General features: G+C 40.5%; 1 protein-coding gene across 1 annotated transcript in view; it reads right to left on the minus strand.

Moving 5' to 3' along the window:
- Positions 1-21326, minus strand: part of LOC123959783 (NMDA receptor synaptonuclear signaling and neuronal migration factor-like) — a 63740-nt gene that overhangs the window by 13843 nt on the left and 28571 nt on the right. Inside the window, exons 6-15 of the mRNA XM_046034064.1 lie at positions 19111-19172; positions 17770-18540; positions 17373-17445; positions 12031-12099; positions 7537-7589; positions 6330-6425; positions 5533-5660; positions 5322-5405; positions 859-892; positions 498-568 (exon numbers count right to left, since the gene is read on the minus strand). Of these exons, the coding sequence (XP_045890020.1) occupies positions 498-568; positions 859-892; positions 5322-5405; positions 5533-5660; positions 6330-6425; positions 7537-7589; positions 12031-12099; positions 17373-17445; positions 17770-18540; positions 19111-19172 (1441 nt within the window). The remainder of the gene's footprint in view (positions 1-497; positions 569-858; positions 893-5321; positions 5406-5532; positions 5661-6329; positions 6426-7536; positions 7590-12030; positions 12100-17372; positions 17446-17769; positions 18541-19110; positions 19173-21326) is intronic.

Raw genomic sequence — 21326 nt, forward strand, 5'->3', positions numbered from 1 at the left:
GCTTTGGGTCTCTGATCCATAACTGCATCAGTGTAATATTATAGGGGCTGTGTGTCTGTGCAACAGTGTAAAATCCAGGGGCTCTCTGTATAATGGGTGGTGAAGGCAGAATCTTCATAACATATGCACATCAGGATCACACCCAGCTCGTCAGCGGTTTAGGATAACCCAGCCACCACGGCTTTATCTGCCATTACTACCAGCTCAACGCTGTGAAACGAGAGGCCTAAGTCTTAAGCTTTTGTGTTTGGTCTAAAGTTCTATTAAAGGATGGATTAAATGGATTTTGTAAAATTTAAGCTGCCAGAAGTCAATATTTGTCATAAAATATGCTATTAAACTTTAAATACTCATATATTATATGTATATTTTTAATTAGAGACCACTAACTACTACTGGTTAGAGAGTACTAACCTGACTATTTTCAGCTCAACAGTACATTAGAAAAATGTGACCTGATAATGTCACAATATTCCTCAGTCTCTCCTTTCACTCACCTGACAGAAAATGAGCATATTCCAGATTTTACAGCCTTTTCTGTAGGCAGTCAGCTTCTTCTCTATCTCCTCTGGGTGAGAGAGAAACAGAAATCAGAAGGGGGGGGTGTCACTTTTCCCACTCTGCTGTAATGATGAGACACATAAATTGGCTGTCCCTTGACACACACACACACACACACACACACACACACACACACACACACACACACACACACACACACGTGTACAAGTACAAAAACAATGACTCATCTCAACACTCCAGGAAGCTTATTCCACCCTCATCTTTTTCACATTTACACTGGGAGAGTCATTTTCACTTAAGAGCTAACGTTGAAAAAAAAACACATGCCGCACTCACCGAGGATGTCATCAAACGTGGCATGTTCATGGTCCTTAAAATGGAAGATTAAAACAGAATTATTATTTCTTTAAATGAAACTGACTTGAAATTGAATCAAATTGAACAACCCACTGATTTTCTACACAGAACGTTTGTTCATTTACAGCCATTAATGGAATCTGATTTAATTTAGACATTATTCTAAGAGTACTGATTTTATTCTTTCACAATTACATCCCATTAGACTTTTGATGAGTGACTTACAACAACGGCAGGAATAAACTTAAATTGCCCAATCATCAACACTACATCTCTATTCCCTGTAACAGTGGTTCCAAACAGGGCTCCTCCAAGGTAAATCTGAGGGGTTGTACGGTTGATTAACAGTGACTGGAAAGCCGGACAAAATATTATGCTACACAGTTGAGGGCGGCTGTGGCTCAGGAGGTAGAGCGGTTTGGCAGATAATCGGAAGGTCGGCGGTTCTCCCTGGTTGCGTGTCGAAGTGTCCTTGGGCAAGATACTGAACCCCGAATTACCTGGCGGCTGTTCTGCCAGTGTGTAAAAGCGCTTTGAGTGGTCGAAAAGACTAGAAAGGTGCTATACAAATATGGAGCATTTACAGTAGTATCTATTTCTTCAGACTTTCCTTTGTTTTAGGGGTCAAAAGCCAACAAGACTCTAGTCTACAGCCATGTTAGCAGCTGTGGGAGGTACCTGCTGTTAGAAGGTATAATGGTTACCATATTTGATTATCTTATTTTATCATGTTAGCATGCAACCATAATTAGTTCTATACACAAAGCACAGCTGAGTACTGAGTACATGTCATTGCAGGTGTTTGGTCACAAACCAAAGTATTGGAAAAACGAATATGAATGGCGCTAGATGAAATTCAAGGAATCACCATATTTCAGGGCAATCCAAACAATAGTTGTTGCACTCAAAACTCAAAATGGACTTCATGGTGGTGCTATCGGAAAGTGGGATTGTCACAGTAATTAACATTAGTCATCCAGAAAGTGTAAATATCTTTACAAAATTTCATGGTAAGGCATCCAATTTTCATATCTCAGTCTGGACCAGCTGACCAACCAACAAACTGACATTGCCATCTCTAGCTTGGCTAAAAAGGTTATGTTTTATTGTATATAAGGTAGTATGCTTGTTTTAAACTACATAGAATCTGGAGATGAAACAATGGATTTGTCTCCATGTTCTGACCCACACAAAAGTGATTGGGTTTTGGCAATACTTGAAAGAATGTTGGATCTCACTACAGACTTCAAGCATTTTGTTCTCTTTTCTTAAAAAAAAATACTAGCAAAAGATTGCCTTTATGTTTTCATCTGAACAGAAAAGAACAGGGTACCACTTAACCGAACATCAAAGTCAGCCTGAAATGAGTCTGTATATTGCTTAGGAGAGACATTTCAAGTGGATGATTGACAGTGCTCTTCTTCACTCAGACAAAAATGAAATCTGGGTCCTTGACTGAACAAATCCATAGCGTACTCGGCTGTTGCTGGTCTTTGCCTATGATTGTCAGACTGGAAAAAAAGTTCTACCAAAATCAGTTTTCCAGATTTGTGCTGAAAAATAGTCACTGCAGAGGCATGAAACAACATTTAAACTGTCCTCATAGTATGATGATTGATCCAACAGATAAAACATCTGGTTAGTTAGTAGAAGTCACACTTAAATGGGCTATATGAAGTTTTTTTAATGAAATTAATCACTTTTTTCTATGTGTGAACTGGTTGTAACCTCACATGCGACCTCGCATGCGTTCTTGGTTGTTTGGAACAGCCACTAGTCTGCTGCCTATGTTAAGAAACTGGATCAGATTTTCTGCGAAATCTATTGGTTTACAAAGGCAGGAGCGTTCCTGAGCTTCTTGCATACTGATATTTAACTCTATACACAGCAACAACACCGCAGGTAACGAGATGGCGTTCACTAACACCAAGAAACGGACGGCTCCCAGCACAGCACAGACTCCAACACAAACTCCATGTAAGGATAAAAAACAACAAAAATGTTTTATGTGCTGAAGCCCGTCAAGCCAAATGAGAATCAGATAGATGTCAGACGAAAACACGGACAACATCGGAAAGGTGTTTGAATCATGGAGAGCCTCCGTTTTGTTTGGGTATAAAAACCGACCCAGAGTTGGCTTTCATTCTATGGACAGGTAAGCATTAACATTAAACATTACTGCAAAGCATGTGAAATATACTGTATTTGAATTTGAATTTGTGTTTTAGTTGGCTCATGTTAGATAATGTTAGCTTACTGGCTAAATACTACAGTTATATAGCTTTTGACACTAATTCACCAGCTGCAAGAAATTATGTAGCAGTACAAGGCAAATGTGGAGCAATTTGTTTTTACTAGCTATGTATACATATATATACTATAATGATGCAAGGCAGTGGTGCAACCAGCACAGATCTGGTGTTGTTTGCTTCGTTATGTTAAATTTATACAAATAGTTTTTTTGTCGGCTAAATGCAGTCAATGTAACGTTAAGCGAACATGAAATAGTTTGACAACAAGCTGATGACAACATTACTGTAACTAGGGACGCACAATGTTTGGCAAACAAAATGAATCGGCTGAAAATAGCAAAAAAAGCACTTTCGTGTTCGTCCTAATAAGTCAAAAGACCAGACAAATTTTGCCAAACATGCTTCACCATGTTGGCAATGTTCTTAAAAAAGGAAAAAAAATGGTATGACCAGCTTTGAATGTTAAGCTAGCTGCACCTAAATTTGGAGTGCACATATATTTGCGCCTTTATGGTAAATCCACCTAAATGGACCAGTGCGAGCTGACAGGCAGGTTAGCGACTTTATCCTGTCATTTTCTCTCTTTACAAAGACGAGTGTTGCAGTATGAGAGTCCTACCTGAACAGAGGCTTTGAAGTCTTCATGTTACGTGATACGAGAACCACATACAACATTATTTATCATACTGGGTGGTACTTGATGAATTTAGTGCAGCGAAACACATATGACAACGTGTGGTTTATAAAATAAGGTGTACATACAGGATATAAATAAGATTAATGGGATTATATTAACAGAAAGTATAAGAAATATTACATGTGCCCATTAAAAGTAAACGGACTCATGTAATTTACTTTACCGGACCCTCTTGGGCCTCGGACCTACCCACCATAGTCTCTCCAAATCCTGTGGGAAACTCTAAGTAAAAAGCACATGTTGACTGAAAAATAAATGGAAAAAAAAATTGAAAAAACTTGGTCAGTATTTGGTATTCGGGAAATTTTTTCACTATATTCGGTTTCATCTTAGGCCAAGAATTTTCATTTTGTTGCATCCCTTACTGTAACACTGCAGAGGGAGTTTAGCTGAGTTTACAGCATTTTGTGTGATGCTGTCTCCAGTGTGTCGGCCTCTGTTTTGGTATGCTCATTAGTTCGAGCACATGCACAAGCACATACTCGGGAAGGTAGTGGTTGCAATCTGAAACCTCACTGCTACAGGCCACTGAAAACTTTAAATGTCATGGTAAAACTGTGTTAATAAGATGTACAGTACTCTGGTAGTGGAAGGCTAGTGTCCAGCTCTCCCTACAAATCCCCCCCAATAGGTAATGGGTAATGGGTTATCTTGGATAGTACTACTGCATATGTGAAAAGAATTGTATAAAGCATTTTGTGGCTCCAGAGGGAGCTGTGTCTGATAAATATAACATCTCAAGTGATGCCACTTGAGGTTGCTTACTAGACCTCGTAGCCCGTTCCCCATCTCTATTGATGATAGCAGCTTGAGGCCACATTAGCCGCTAGTTGCATAACACAACAGAATTGCAGATTAAACTGTCCACAGTTTGAGTTGCATTGTGGGTAATATAGGCATCAGGTTTTGGCAAAGAAGAAAATGTAGAATAAAAAAGATGATATCTCGTTCTACTGCATCAGTTTTGATCTTTTTTTTTAACTGTCCATCGTCAGTTTGACAATGTTATAGAAGTGCAATGCTAAATTAGTGGAGTACTTAAATATATCACGACAGGTGTTTTGGATTGCCATGATATATGGCACAGATATTCATGGCCCCCAGAGGATGATTCCTAATCATCTTAATGTTGGTGATCATCTGACTTCATCTGACACAGTTGACAAAATACAGCTCATACTGATGAATGTCCAATCAAGTCTGACCAACGTTAAGCCTGACAGGCTGAGTCTGAGATGTCACAATGTCATAAAATAGCCACGATGTGGGTAACAACATGGCCTTTTCTGTGGCATCAACAGGCCAAGCTCGTGCCTCATGGTAAGGATGTAAAAATAAGCAATGTTGCATCTTAATTTTCCATCCATCTAAACATATTGCTTTTCATGTCTTTGAAGCCAATGACAGACTTTTTTTTTTTTAATAATTACAGCACGCAATGCCTTAAACCTAAATACAACAGTGGTGTACATCTGTCGATGGCTGCTACTCACATAGAGAATGGGGATGATGGAGGAGTCGTCCCTACGAATTATGTTGGGAACATATTCTGCCTTTGGGACCTTGGAGGATATCAGCTGTGGAAAAAAGGAAAAATGCAGAGAAACTTCAGTACCATTGGCTGAATAGGGCATATGGAACTTGATGGAAATATTTTGTTTAACTTCAATGTCTATTTGAAATTCAATTGACTTGAAACCTCACCATGATTTTGGGTGGGATGAAGTCCTCCCCTTCACAGGCCACTCTCTCCATCTCCCTCTCCTCCTCCCAGTCAGCATCCTCATCCAGCCCTTCATCTAGTGTCCCTGAGGAAGTCTGAAGCTCGCCACCTGACTCACACACACACACACACACACACACACACACACACACACAGGAACAAAGGGTGAGATGAAAGGATAACACACAAACACAATTAGGGAGGAGGGTGCTCCATTTAATAGCGTTGCACCTGTTACTTTAGACGACACAAAATGACACGACACCACTCTCATTATGCACCCAGCCAGAAAAAAGCAAAAAGCATTGGGCAGATGGACAACAGGTTGAAAAATGAGGATGGCTGTGTGGATGGATGACAACAGCCAAGTACAGATACAGAGAGTAGTGGAGATACAGCCAGCACGTACTACAAACAGATAAACTGTAGACACACAGTTCTGGTCATTCACTACAACAAGAGGGCATGTGTCTCTGTGGTAATGTAGATGCATGTGCGTTTGCTCCGTGTGTGTCTATAGCTTTGATGTGTCTATGAAAGCAACCATATCTTGTGTGTCTGCATACTAGCGTGTGTGTTTGTGTTGAAAGTGTGTGCATGTGTTTCTAGGGACATTTCTGAGCATTTTGTGTGTAAGCAAAGATGCGCTGTCTCTGGAGTCAGGTGCTTATGTGTTTATGAGCATTTCGTGTCTGTACAAAAGTGTGCATGTACTATGCAAAGTAAGTGTCTGTGTTTTTATTCATGTGCATAAGTGTTTGAGAGCGCATCGACTCACTGTCTCTGGAGTCATGTCTCTGGAGTGAGTCAGGCTTGACGGGGGTGGGGTCACTCCACGAGCGGCTGAAACTCTTGGCTCGACGGTCGACAAAGGCTGATGGAGTTGGGGGGAAGAGAGTCACTGCGACACACATCCACACTCTCTAAAGGATCATAAACCCCATAAACAAGGATTCTGTTTTGATGTCTGCCGTTTTTTGTCATTTGGACAACATTTCTTTATGATGGATTCCAAGCAAATTGCAATTAAAATCTAACAAAATTTCATACAGAGCAATAAATATCAGAGTTTTGCTGGCCTAAACCACCTTGTTGCAGTGATGTAGCAGCGTGCTCCATGGTGTGTCAGTACATTGTGACATCATTGATGGGTGTGGTTACACGTGAAAAATGCCCATCACAACTCCCCAAAGCCTAAGATGAAATCATTAAATTCCTTCTTTTGTCTGACCAGCAGTCCAAACACAGATATCTTTCTTACTGCCACATAAGATAATTCTCCCAATTGTGAATGCAGAATCAGCAGATGTTTGGCATTTTTGCTTGGAAAATGACTTGCGTGGCTAATCGATTACAATACTGAGAACATTTTTGACAGAATCGAGAGAAAATGTATTATGCATTTATTCATTATAGGATATTATATATCGATATATCTCAGTAAATGACATTCTTATTAATATTATTGATCAAATTCAAATTCCTATCACCAAGCCCCACTCATGGGCAGGACTATTGTTCATTTTGGTGTCTATTTGTATCACTGAAAGACAAAGGCTTTGAGAAAACTGAGCCAATTCCAGTGAAAAATGTTGCAATCTTTAGTTGATTCATCTCAGTCTCCTGGGTTAGAGTCATAGACTGATAAAAATGACACAATTCTTTTTCTAAAGCAAATTTAAGTGCACAGTCTCAGCTGCAGAAACATACTAACATACACATAGACCAGTCTAAACGAAAATCAGTTAACAACAAGGGTTTTAAGGAATAGGGTCATGATGACGTCTGATTCATAAACATACTCTTAACACAATATTCCTATAAACATGCACAGTTCTGTTGCTCCATGCATAAAGCACAAAGAAATTCTGATGAACCTCAATTCCGATGTTATGATGGTACATGTTGTGGAGCATGAATGAATGAAAACGTACTGACATCAACACACATACAGTACATGCAGACAAATACAGTGAAAGACTTACTCTGGACCTTCATCCTGCGGCTGCCCACCATCCTAAGGTGTTTGCGGAAATTTCTACCATTTTAGGGAAGAGAAGAAGGAGACAAAGACATCAAGAATGAGGAGCAGAACAGAGGAACAGAGCCAGGGAATGAAAAGATAAACTTATAAAAACCGATGAACAGAAAGCACAGGCAAGAAGCCACTGTGGATCCTTGCCAGAGCTGTGACAAGAAGATTGGTACCAAAATCAGCTCTGTTTCTCCAGTACATAGCTCCATCTCGAGCACACAGTAACATGTTAGCACACATTATGCTACAGAGTACCTTAAAGTCCCAGTTTGTACCTGTCATGTATTAAAATAAAGCATATTTTTCTGAAAAATAAGTCCTCTGCAATAGAGGTGATTGAGGTGGTTTTGGTACCAATCCTTTGATTGATTGATGCACTTGATACACTGGACCAAAAAAGGTGCCAGTGTAATGCTTTAAATGATGAGTGTTTGAAGTTACTCAGACATGTCATATCAAAGTTTTTATAAACCCCTGCAAGAGAAGAAATCTTTAAAGTACGTTCCTGCTCTGTTGGGTGCCTGCCTGGCATTACTTCCGCACAGGTTGTGCCCCTGGTGACAAACAAATGCCTGGATTTAATTTTTTTCATCAAAGGCATTGTATGATTCATGTTTCGTACCACTCGAGAAAAGGGGTGCGACAGAAAGAGAATAAGAAAAGAGAAATGCGGGTTGCTGTCTAGCTCAGTCAGTAAAGCGCGCACCCCATGTACAAGGCTGAGTCCTTATGGCAGCATCCCAGGTTCAACTCTGGCCTGCAGCCCTTTGCTGTGTGTCATCCCCTCTCTACCTAATTTCCTGTCTCTCTCTATCCTTTTTGGAATAAAGGCAAAAATGTCCGTCACTCTTTAAGTTAAGATGAGACAATACACATAGCTCATGAGACAAGACGATCCATGATATTGGGTTTGCAAGAATTTCACGAGAGTTTAACACTATTTTTAAGAAGTCTTCAATGACTGAAAGTCAAGAAATTGCAAAACAATGCAGTTGCATTTTGAAATGTTGCTTACATATTGTTCACGTCTTGTCTGTCTCTCTGTTGCCGTTTATTGTTTCCACTGGATACCCAAAATGCTGCCACACAAACGATTTAAGTGGTGGAGGCATCTTCTAGGCTAATTTCACCCTCACACTCATGCTGATATCATGAGCCAACTTTTCACCTCAATGAGAAATATGGTCATGTCACCCCTATCTGAAGCTACAGTATGAAAACAAAAGCTTCTTGTAGAAGGTACACACTGCCTCAGTTGGAGTACTGCAAAATTACTGGCACTCAAATGAACAGTTGTTTAAAGGGAACTCAACTGATTTTACACGTGAAGATCAGTTCACCCATAATTGGGAAATTTATTACAAAACAGCTGTAATAATGGCTTTTGTGGCTTTGGAAGGACCTTGTAAAGTCAGAGAAAATAATCCAAGTGATGTCATCAGGTATATCACAGCTCCATTTTTAATGGAAAGCCTGGATTACAAACAGGGAGCATGGGGTTTGAAATACCCCATGCATTGTGGGAAATGTAGGATTTCAAAGGCTTTGGAGATTCATTGTTTTCAAATCTGTCTCTTGCTAGTCCCCCAACTTTACTGACGTGCAATCACTGGAGTACATTTTAGAGCTGGGCGATATATCGACTTAATAAAATGAATTTCAAATGATTTTACACATTGAAAAATATCTACATCATGGCAATTCATTTTTTTAAGGGTTACTTTCAGTCAAAACGTAAAGTCAATGATAGCTAGCTACATTAATTGTCTTGAGTCACAACAGTTCATCCATGGATTCTGCTTTGTTCATTCTGTCCCTGCTATATAATTTGAAAGCTAAGGTTAGCTAGCCTGTAGCCAGTGTGCTGACGTTTGTGCTGACACTGATTATTAAATTGGTCTATTTAGCTGAAACATCTGGTACTGACAATCCACAGCTGTATGATGTGGGCTGTACTGTTTGAATATGCAAAACAATCACAGCCTTGATGCAGGAGTTTTATTATTTTGTTGTTTTTAGTCTCAGTAGGCTGCATTTTGAGCCATATTACCAGTGCAAACTTCCCTGAATTGCAAGTAGGTAGCTTTGTGAAGCTGTGATAAGACAACTGAAAACTGATATGGCTGGTCCACAACCCCACTACTCATTATTTTTCAAGACCCACCTCTGTAATTATTTATTGCTAGCTTGTTTATGTCACTTCATACTGAACAACAAAATCAAACAAAAGGCCTTGTCGTTAATAAAAAGCCAATATCAACTGATGTATTAGTGTATCCCTAACCAAAGAGCAGCGAAGTGTCACAGAAAAATGCAAAGTACGCACACCTCCCATGCGTTCCATTTTAGTTTTGGGAATCTCAAGCTATTTTGTATCCATAGTGCAGTTTTAAGGCATTCCAAAGAACAATGTTGACATGTCAGTTGTGATTGCAGGAGTCGTGAAGGCAGAGCCTAAAATAGAGGGATGACTCAGAGGAGAGGGGGATCCATCATCCGTCAGCCAGCGTTATATTTTCACACTGAGTGACAACAGCTTTTAAAATCACTAACACCCGCGCATCAAGACCACCAAGTCAAATTCATGTTAGTGTGTGTGCATGCATATGTGTGGGTCTGCAGCTATCTCACACAACCCTCTCAATCGGCCTGTGACCTTTCCAAATGCTTTGCAAAGAAACAGTTTGTTTATTCAAACATGCATAATTCTATTTGTGAAACTGAGATGTTACTTTCTATTAAAAGAAAAATAGTTCTCCTTCACTGCAGCATACACACACACACACACACACACACACAAATACACACACAGGCTCAAACAACGAATGGCATGTATCAAGCCTTGGTGGCTGTGAGGTCTGTTGCCAAATACTGATCGATTTGTTCACTTTGAGTGCCAGCCACTGAGCAGTGAGCTACGGCCTTGTATTGATAGACCTCGCTTTCACACGTCAGTGTTCAGTGAGGAACACTGATTAAACCCACAGCCTCAAGGACTCAGGACTGCACACACACACACACACACACCGTAGGAAGCTATTACAAGGTTTGTGATGGCCCTATAGCAGCAGTTGAGGACAGGAGGACAAAGAATGTTTTGTTTCCTGTGTAAAAACATAGTAACTAAGTATACGTGGTAGCAGTGGAACAAGAAGAGTCAGCAGGATATGGAGGCACAGACGCAATTTGACACAATTTGTTCTATTTATATGCATTTATAGTCAGAGAATCAAACTGTTAATATTAAAGGAGCGAGAGGATCAGTGAGTAATCATGTTTTCAGAGATAATAACAGAGGTGACAGAGGATGTGATGGACATGACATCATTTCACCTACTGTTAATGAAAATTATTAAGAGCATTGTTGAATGTGTCATCATGTGATCCGTATTATTCAGACATTTTTATGACATTATTTACAAGCTGGATTTCACATTTTAGTGGCATTTTTAGTGGTAATTGTTTATGTTGTTCATCTTGCTTCTTGTGGTTAAAAGGAAAAATCGCTGATTGGCTGTTTATAGCTATCACTTGTTAGAATTATTAATAACAAGTACAGTTAATAAGTACACAATAAATAAAGCATCTGGTTAATTTGCTGTTTTTTTGTTAACGGTGTATCTGTTGCAATGTATTCAGTTTCCTCAAAAAGGCCTCTGAAGGTTTTAAAAATTCAAGTTTAATTTATAAAAGTCTTACATATTTTATCTTGCCTGCTGTATGCAGTAATCTTGGTTATTAAATGTTTTTATAGCCGAGTGCTGGCCGTCAGGAGGCGTCACACACCGATGAAATAAAAGTGGGATTGCTGTGCCTGATTGTGCGCACAGGAGGCTGTTCAATCCCTTTTTGCAGAGGTTGTAGAGGAACTACATTGTCAGATGCTGAACGATGTTACATGTCAATAAAACTCAATAGTTAGATGTTTCAAAAGCCTATCAGAAACAGGGGGGCTTTATGAGCTGCTGGAGTGCTTTAACAGTGAAACGCCTGTGCTGGAAGTATTGTCAGTAGCTCGAAAAGAAAAAGGTTGTCTCGGCAGATGAGGTTAATAAAGGCCCTAGGCTATTACATTTATTCATTTTAGCTGACGCTTTTATCCAAAGCGACTTACAATTGCTATACATGTCAGAGGTCACACACCTCTGGAGCAACTAAGGGTTAAGTGTCTTGCTCAGGGACACAATGGTGGATAGGTCACAGTGGGGAGGCATGTGTCTTATCCATTGTGCCATCACCACTATTAGACAATTTACAGTACACATAGAGATAAGGTTAAAAATCAGCCAAATGGTCATTTAGAAAAAAAGAGTTTTAAAGATCTGTTTTGAGACTGATGATGAGTCTTGTCAAGAAGGGTATTTCTTTGCTGTGTAATAAGGGAACTGTAACAGGGACAGTTGGGAACCACACAGGACAGGACAGGACAGCCAGGACACGGTACCTCTCCATCATGGTGGCTGCCTCCTGCTCTCTTTTCCGCCTCTTTTTCTCAGCAATGCCTCGGAAAGCCCTGCCAGGATGTCAAAGCGTTAAGTGGTTTTGTGGGGAAATAAAGTTTAAAGTTTTCGCTGCACCTGACGTAACACCAAATCATTTTTGTCAGAACCCAAACTGGCCCAAAGGGTAAATAATCTTTCCAGAACTTATCTTATTGAACTCAGAAATCATACAGTCCTACTACAGTAGTTATTTTTTTAAATAGCCCTGAGTGAAATACCACAACATTTAGAAAAATGTACTAGATTTTAGCCCTTTGAGTCTAGTTGGGTTCAGGCATGAATATAAAGTTCCATTCACGATGGTTTGGGGCAACAATAAAGGGGTATTAAGTCCATAAGGGTTAGTGAGAGGTTTGGTTAGCTCTGCTGAGTGGTTAGAGTTAGCAGCACAGGGATGTTTATTCCACCAGAGGAGGAAGACATTGTGGATATTCTCAGGTAGTACACGCACACACACACTAGGACCACAATGCAGGATAGGGATCTACAAGAGAGACACTGAGGAGTAACCAGGGAACTGCCTATCCAATGTGAGATAACTATATCGTTAAGTCATTAGCCAGCCAACTCCTGATACTAATGACTCGCTGTCATCTTTGAGTCTTTTTCATTTATATCTTATTTAAAAATTAATTATAACACTTTATTTTTTTACTTTATTTTTTTCTGTCTAGCGATGTTATTTCTCATTCTGCCAGTGTAAGTTGGTGAGCGTGGGTGTGTCTTTCCTGAAGGGGACAGTAATGGTTCTGACAGGATGTCAAGCATAATGAGAATCATCAGTGACAACGTATGTCTAGAAATGAAGTCATGTCCTGCAGCCTGGTTCTGACTGACAGAGCGACAGCTGACGAGCTCTGGGACGACAAACAACGGGCTGAAGTCAGTGGACTGCGTACAGTGCTTATTATCCAACAGCCTGCATAGCTCTGCCTGTGCATTGCTATTACACCATTCCCCCATAAGCTCAATCACTTTCTCTTCCCTCTCCCTGAAAAAGATGAACATGTTGGAAGTGACTCTTCCTTCAGCCTGTCACTCTTTCCACTAGCTGCCATCACCAGAATCTCTGAAAGCTGAGAGCCCTCTTCCTCTTTTGTGCTTTTGAAGCAATCCAGTAGATTTCCCACCGAAATTCAACCAAATGGTTAGAAATAAAATTACATGGCAATATTCCTGTTCAGTAATGGCAATTTTATGTCTCAGATTTCATAAAGAAATGCTTTTGTGATCTTACAGCCAATATGCTTAACAGGATTTTACAGTACATCTGCTACACAGTTAGTAGCGGTAGCCCACTTATGGTTATAGTTACAAACTGCTGTTAAGAGTTTTGTCACAATGTAAAAGTTTTCACATCTAAGGACCCCTAACTAATGAAACTGCTGTCAGCTTTGCTGTGTACTTGCTGAGCTAATGTTAGCTTTATATACCGAAAGATCAGGCTGCTTCTAATCAGATTTACTAAGCTACCTGCTAACCAGAGAACCAGAGAGAGAAAAGTGTGCGATCTGCGTGATTATTTATGCAGAGAGAGACTGACCACTCTGCTGATCTCTTCCTCTTTGATCTACAAAACCATACAGCCCACTCTCTACGTTTGAGAGTGGTGCTGCTCCTTTTTATTGTGAAGAAACCATATTTGGCTGAATGTAATTTGCACATGCAAAGAACTTATTATTGAGTTTGACTGAGTAATTAATTAATGTGACTTCTCTCTTTTATAATGCTAAAGCAGCACTAATGCTAGATAAATGAATACCTATTGTTACATGTCTTATTCATCGGCTTCTTCTGTGCCTTTCTTAACAATTAACCACAATGAAATGGCGTTGCTGGACACAATGCTTTGCTTTGACCAATATGCTTTTCATGATAGCTGCATAAGCAGCTTTAGGCAGACATTAAGTGTGTGTATTAAGTCAGTGTTGCAATGTGTTGCTGTGTAATGTATGAAAGATCGCATCAGTTAAGCAGCTGTCACTATTCAGACGAGGTACACCGATACTTTAACCCTTTAACTTGATACACTATTTGTGTAACTAGAATATTCCTGTGCAATCGGTGCATTCTGTATTGCTGATTCTCATTTCATTCCCAGTGTACAGTACCTTCCCTGCACTTCAGTTGACTACTGACTGAATCAATAACTTCAAACACACAGTCCATAAGACACTGAGGTTGTTGGGTTGAGGACACAGCAGACTGAATAGCACAAAGCCACATGAGGAAAAGGCATTTCAAGACATGTTACCTAACTGACAGAGTGAGAAAAAGAAAGAGCAACGAGGAAGAACAGTGGGGGCGGTTGAAAGGGTTACTCACGATATTCTACAGTCGTGGTTTGGAAAGCCACCACATAGAGAGGAGAGGAAGAAGAGAGGACAAAATGAAAGAGAGGTTAGCAACAGGTCCAGCCAAATACTCCACACACACATCACAGATTGCTTTATGTTGCAGTTCTCACTTTCAGGTGAGGATACAATGAGCAAAAAAAACCTCACCTGGAGTAGAAAAGTATATAAACTCAAAATATGTGAGCAAGGACAGATTCTTTCTACAGCTCAGATGAGGATAATATGTATACCTACCTGATCAAAATGTCTCATTAGAAGAGTTTAAAGACTGTCCATAGACAAATAATTTGATCAATTCTACAAAATATGTGTAATTAATCAAATCACAACAAACCCATCTTATTGGAGGTGAAACACTGATTGGCCAGTCATTTTAATCACAGGCCAGTGTCATGCCCATATATCAGTCTGACCCTAATAGTGACACTGGCAGATGGAAACAGATGGAAAAAGGGAGGAGAAAGGCTGACATGTAGAGAGAGAAGAGGGAGCGTGGGAGAGACGAGGGGAAAGATCAAGTCTATTTGAGGGTCATAATTATAAGATCTGGGTGATAGGTGATAATTTACTAGTCGCAAAGAGTGGAGGGCACGTGTGTGCGTGTGTGTGTTGGTTTATCCATGTGAACAGTTTAGACCAACACACATTCTTTACTTTCTAAATCTGGTCAATTGTTCAAGTTGACAAGTTGGTGTTTTGTTCTTTAAATGGGAGAATATCAATGTCAAAAAGTCCAAGTAAAGATCTCTCTAACCAGCATTTAAATCAATTATTTCCAAAGGAATCACCATGATTAGTGGATTTGTTCGTGGGGGTGAAGTAAATCCATGCAAATGTTTTGCATCCAGTTAAACTCTGACCCACGAACTTGCCCACTGAACAATGCCAGAGCTGATCTTTGAGGGGACGGAGAGTTAGAGAGTCCAAAATGGAGGAAGCTATTCCAACTTGGTAGCTGTGCATCACCACTTTTCCTCCTCCGTTGGGGTATAAATAGCTTCACAATGGTTAGCAGACAGTTATGAAGAAAAAGTTACAAAATGCTTGAATTCAGTTAACTGAGAAATGTGAAAATGAACTGCTTTGTTAGCCACTAAGCTGATGAGTTTGCTAGCTGATTGCTTGCTAACTAACGGCAAGTTCAGAAGGGAGGTGGAACCACTAAGGGCTTCACTTTGTGTTGAAAAGTGATGACATATGGCTCGTGATGCGTCACGATAAGTGATATTAGGTTCACGAGAACGTGACAAAAAGATCCTTAAACGGTGTTTTAAAGATATCCTCAATGCCGAGATACATGAACACGAGGTCTGGGGTGACCTCCCCCAGAAAATTTTGATCTCTAAACACTTGCATTCTGGTGAGTTTCTGCACAAATTTATGGTGGAAATGCTTTTATTTATGTCAAAGGAAACAAAATTTTGGTGGCGTGGCAGGTGACATTTCCAAATATATAATTAGAATATAATACAGTGGAGCTCTCAGGCATTCTATGTTGCTTTAAGATCTGCTTCTCTGTAGAACAACTTTTCTCATGTAATATCATCCCTGCTGAGGCAACATATATGTAGGCATGATTAAGTCTTCCTCCTCTTTTGTCATGTTCAAAGGGGGAGAACGGAAAACGCTCCCTTTTTTGTGCATAGAAGTTGCTAGAGTTACTGATTGGTGCCGCATGTTTTTGGGTCATTTTATAATCAGTAGCTTGTTAGCTTTAGTTACTTTTTTTTGACAATGCACATTTGTTTCTTCTATATTTTAATTGCATGTTTTCTTAATGTGCAAATAAACCTTTCTAAAGGTATTTTCATTTGTTATTTAACTGCAAGCTATATTTCAGAACGTTTTTTTAAAACAAATTATGCTTTAAAAAAGAGGTGGGCACATGTCCCCAGCGTCCCCAGTGTAAATGACACCTATGAGAAGCACTAAGAAGTGCTGCATGCTTCCTTTCAGCGCCCATGTTAACCAATTGGGCATGCCATGGTCTGCAGAGATAGTTTTGGCATCCGGTCTACAAATAAGAAACCAGACAACACACTGACAATCTATTATTAACAACATAAATGATAAATTATATATGATATAAATTATGTGATTCTGATAAATGAAATGAAATATGCATGTCATGCTTGCCAATCCTTTTTATTTCTCCTGTCACCTCTGCTCTGCTGGAGTTTCAATTATTCATGATTTCAAAACCTGCCCATCCACTGTAACTATTAAAAATAGTATCACCGCTGTTTTTGCAAACAACAGGAACAAAAAAGCAAGCTTGACATGTTGTCCTTTAGCAAAGTGCAACTTAAATTTAAAAATAGAACTGCAAAATGGACTGCATTTGATTTTAAATTATGTGTTGATATTTGACTATGTCAAATGAAACTGGCAATTTTCGTAATAGGTGGGTATAAAAAATACCATACAAAGGGCACAAATTTCTCTTTGCATTATCAATGTGCAAAAGTTCACTTTGCAAATTTGATTTCAAGTTTTGGCTGCACATTTTCTGCCAATTTGAACTGGAAAAGAAAAGTGCATTTAACATTTTTTCAATTAAACTGATTTGTTTCATAATACATTATGCTTAATCAAACGAAAAATTTCATTCCAATTTGGTTAAAAATGTATTTCATTTATGGCAGTCAATAACGTCCACAGCTCAGAGACGTTACCTAAAAGGTGGATAACAGAAGTGGACAACTATAACTGGCCAATACTTATTATAACAAGTTGTTCTGGCTTCATAACCAACAAGTGAGAAATGTGTGAAAAGCTCATTAAGACTTTGTAGTAGAAGACTACATTTGAGCTGTAAGTGTTGGAAGGAAAAAAACGGAGCCATATCCTGCCAACACGGTGGTCAGGCAGTAAGACACTGTGATGTACAGAGTGGGAGTGAAGGCGGATTTCCATGCCATACTCACGCCTGCATGGTGGTTGTGGCTGTCTGAAAGCTGAACATATTCTCTTTGGGGAACCAGCTATTAGGATTGTCCTCTGCAAACAGAGAAAACAAAAGGAAGGCGTGGCATCAGCGAGCAGAACATTCAAAAGCGGCCCTTACAATTAGCGGAGGAGGCAAGTGAATGCATGATGACAAGAAAGTGTGAAGTGAAAGATCTGAGGGTGAATGGGGTGAATTACACTTTGTTTTGTTTTTTTATTCACATAAAATTCAGGGTATGTTTAGGTATTGCAAACATTTTGTCACACCTGTTACTTTGCAAATTCTAGGTTAATACATGAACCGCATAGCAAATTCCCTTCTCTCTTTCATATTTATTTAAGCTCCCATCCATCTTCCCATTCATCTATCTTTACCCCTGTCATCAGTAGACGCTCTGTCCTCGCTGTACATCCTCTCCAGTTTCTTGCGATGCTTTGCTCCATCTCGCGGTGAGGTCTCCATGTCCAGGGAGCGCTGGCTCTGACACGGAGCCCGAATGCAGGCCACGCAGTCTGGGGTGTAGTCGTCCCGCGACCCCCCTCTCCTCATCCCCCAGTCCCGGATGTTGTTGGCACTCCCTGAGCTCTGCAGCGGCTGCGACGATGATGTCAAGCCTCCGTGATGCGGGTGGGCATGGTGATTGTTGCTGCGGTGATGGCTACTACGGTGATGGCTACCACGGGCGGCTGTGGCGGATGGCTGGGTGGTGCAGGACGGGTTGTGGTTGCCAGAGGCAGGGGCCTGGGACAGAAGCTGCTCCCTGGTGCCCTTCAGCACCTCCAGCTCCAGGCTCTCCTCACTGCCACGGCCCCCCAGGGTCATCCCTCCTTCCCTGGTGATTGTGTACACCCTGGCCGGCTTCACCACCGCGCTCTGCTCTGGTTCTCTGGCACGTGGTGGGTCCTCTGAGGAGAGGCTGCGCTCAACAGAGAGTCGACGTTTGGAGGGGCCCAAAGGTGCCTGAGCCTGGAGGGTGTTGGCCTGAGGCTGAGACTGTAGATGAGCACTGGGGTTGGATTGGCTGGACTGGTTGGGTTTAGCAATGGGCAAACAACGGCTCCGTGGTGGCAGATTGTTGTTATGCAAGCGGCTGACGTCTGGAGAGTCACAGTCCTGTCCGGGGAAGGTGTCAGACAAGAGATGATCTGGAGATACAGAGAAAGAAAATAAGATGAAGAGAAGTAAATCTCTGGGTTTAGAAAGCTGTAATTTATACAGATTTTGTAAAGGAGTACCAGATAAATACATTAAATGTAAATGTAAATGACGAGAGACTGCTTTGGGATTTGTAGCTTTGGCAACAGAGTGGTAAACATTTGCGAGCCAGCAGAGCTTTCGGGAGGATAAGAAGAGAAAGGTGGCTGAGTGATAGAAAAGAGCAAGGAGAGGAATGATGAAATATTTGGAAATGGATGAGCTGGTACAGTACATGATTAGCTTTGGCATAATCAAAAGCCCAGATGTCCTGGAGGGTCACGGAGGATAGATGCTCCTTCTACAATGCTGCAGGCTTGTAACTAACTCATGGAAACTCATTTTTTCATGCTATATGTGCTGTGGATAAACAAGTACAGGATATGCTTGTTACAGAGTGATATTGATACTGAGCAGAAAGCTACTCTTTTCCTCTGTTTACTTCAGCTGACAAGGCTAGTTAGGTGTTACAGTTAGGTGCTACATAATGATTTTATTTCAACACTGTGTGGGTCACCTACCTGCCCCGTTGCGGTTCTCTGGATTGGTATTGGAAAGGTATTCTCCGAATGCTCGGGCTGCTCTGTAGAGACACAACAAGAGCAGCAGTTAACCCTGAGCCCTACTGCACCACTGCTATTGTCAAACACAGAGAAGCGACTCACAAAGAGTCACAGGATTCTCTCCACATAAACAGTCTGTCGGAGCTTTTTATCTACAAGGTCTCTTCATGGGTGACATTACATGCTCCCAGTCAAGTAGATTACACCACCACAGCAGTCTGTAACAGGCAATTTTATTGTTAGTGTCCTGAATCCATACTCTGTAACAGCCGTCTCTCACCAGAGTAACAGCATGTTCTTACATAGTGACTGAAGGACTAGGAAACAGCATGGAAGCTACAGCTTGCCTCCCCTGCACATCTGATAGGCCCCATAGGGGACATTGCACGTGCCAGCCATAAAGCCAGGAAAGAAACGCAGGCACATATACATGTTATGAAAGTGCACAGTGATGAACTGGCATGTTCTGCAGAATATCTGTGGCAGACTGTCTAGTATATAAAACATAATGTCCTCTCTTACATGTAATTCGCCTCAGATAATTCTCTCAGCACTACTGCTGTCAGACTTTATCTCTGGATTTCTGAAACATAAAAATCACCCGTATTGGACTGAAACACAAGAATTAATGGATTTGTTTTTCAAATAAAGCACTTTACACAACCATGAGTGCACTCATTTTTCAGCACTGGTGGACACAAAATACCATGTCCTGTACTCTGCACTGCAATCTATATTCCGTAGTGCTAAAACCATACCAGAGCTTTGCTTTAAAATAAAAGGCAACAGCAGTTCAAAACTAGTTCAAGCTCTGTGCTTTGAAAAGCCACAAGGCCTTCAGGCCTCATTCCATTTAAAAACACCTACTTCTACCTACCTCTCCTACCTGCTAGGGCCAATCAACACTAACCTTCATAAAATCTAATGCTTACTGTCTATTTGTAGGACCTATTGTACACTGGGCAATTCTCATGTAAGAACGTATCATTCAAAATGAAATGATTAGTGAATTCAATCATACATACAAAAGTCGAACTGAAATTAAAGTTCACTAGTAATCTAGCAACTTTTTGAGCAGACCTCTTTCTTCTCTCATTGGTTGGGTCCCCAATATTTCTCAGTGAATGTGTAATTCAATTTGTGTTCCTTATCTACTGGCTGTGTCTCTGATAATTTTAAAACTTCTTGTGCAAAACTAATGCTAAAAAAACCTGTTCTGGATCCCTCCCTCAAAACCACACACCAATTTCCAAGCTCCTTTTTATATCCAAAACTTTAGACAAAATAGTGTGCAAACAACTGCTCCAGGCACTGGAAAATAACACGTTTGAAAAGATTCTATCTGGTTTCCGGAAGTATCACCACACTGAGACTGGAATGCTTAAGGTAACCAATAACCTTTCAATGGCTGCAAATGATGGCATGTATTCAGTTCTTGTACTCCTGGACATTAGCGCAGATTTTGACACAATCGATCACAGCATCCTGTTAGACAGGCTGAGGCACTGGGTGGGGATTTCTGGTACAGCCTTGGTTTTCATTGTACCTGTTGAATTGGAGGTTCTGTGTCTCTGAAAACTATGTCTCTTCATTTTGTTCTCTTGAGTATGGTGTGCCTCAGGGGTCAGTTTTAGGACCTATGTTATTTTCTTCATTCTTTTCATGCTTCCCCTTGGACACATTATTGAGAGACATGGTGTCTCTTTTCATGTTAATGTAGATGATACACAGATGTTCTTGTCCATCAGATCCACAGACCCTGGAATGCTGAGTTCACTTAATGTCTCTGTGATATCAAAACTGCATTTTAGCCAGCTGAACTCAGACAAATCCTGGTCATGACCAGAGATCCTGGTCATTGGGTGATCATGTGAAGCCTGTTATGAGGAATCTTGGCACCTGGTTTGAATTTAAGTTTTGAGCACCACACCGCAACTTGTGCAATCATGTTTTTATCATCTTGGAAATATATAAAAAATACGATCTTAACTTAATTTTACATGCCTTCATCTCATCACACCTGGATTACTGCAACAGCCTTTTGACTAGCTGACTTGACTAGCTCATCACATCACTCCTGTGTTAACCTCTTTAAACTGGCTCCCAGTATATTTTAGAATAGTTTTAAAATGTTACTAATTACTTTTAATTCTCTTCATGGCCTCTCGCCCTGC

This window comes from Micropterus dolomieu, linkage group LG21, assembly GCF_021292245.1.
Source record: "Micropterus dolomieu isolate WLL.071019.BEF.003 ecotype Adirondacks linkage group LG21, ASM2129224v1, whole genome shotgun sequence".
Classification (NCBI taxonomy): domain Eukaryota; kingdom Metazoa; phylum Chordata; class Actinopteri; order Centrarchiformes; family Centrarchidae; genus Micropterus; species Micropterus dolomieu.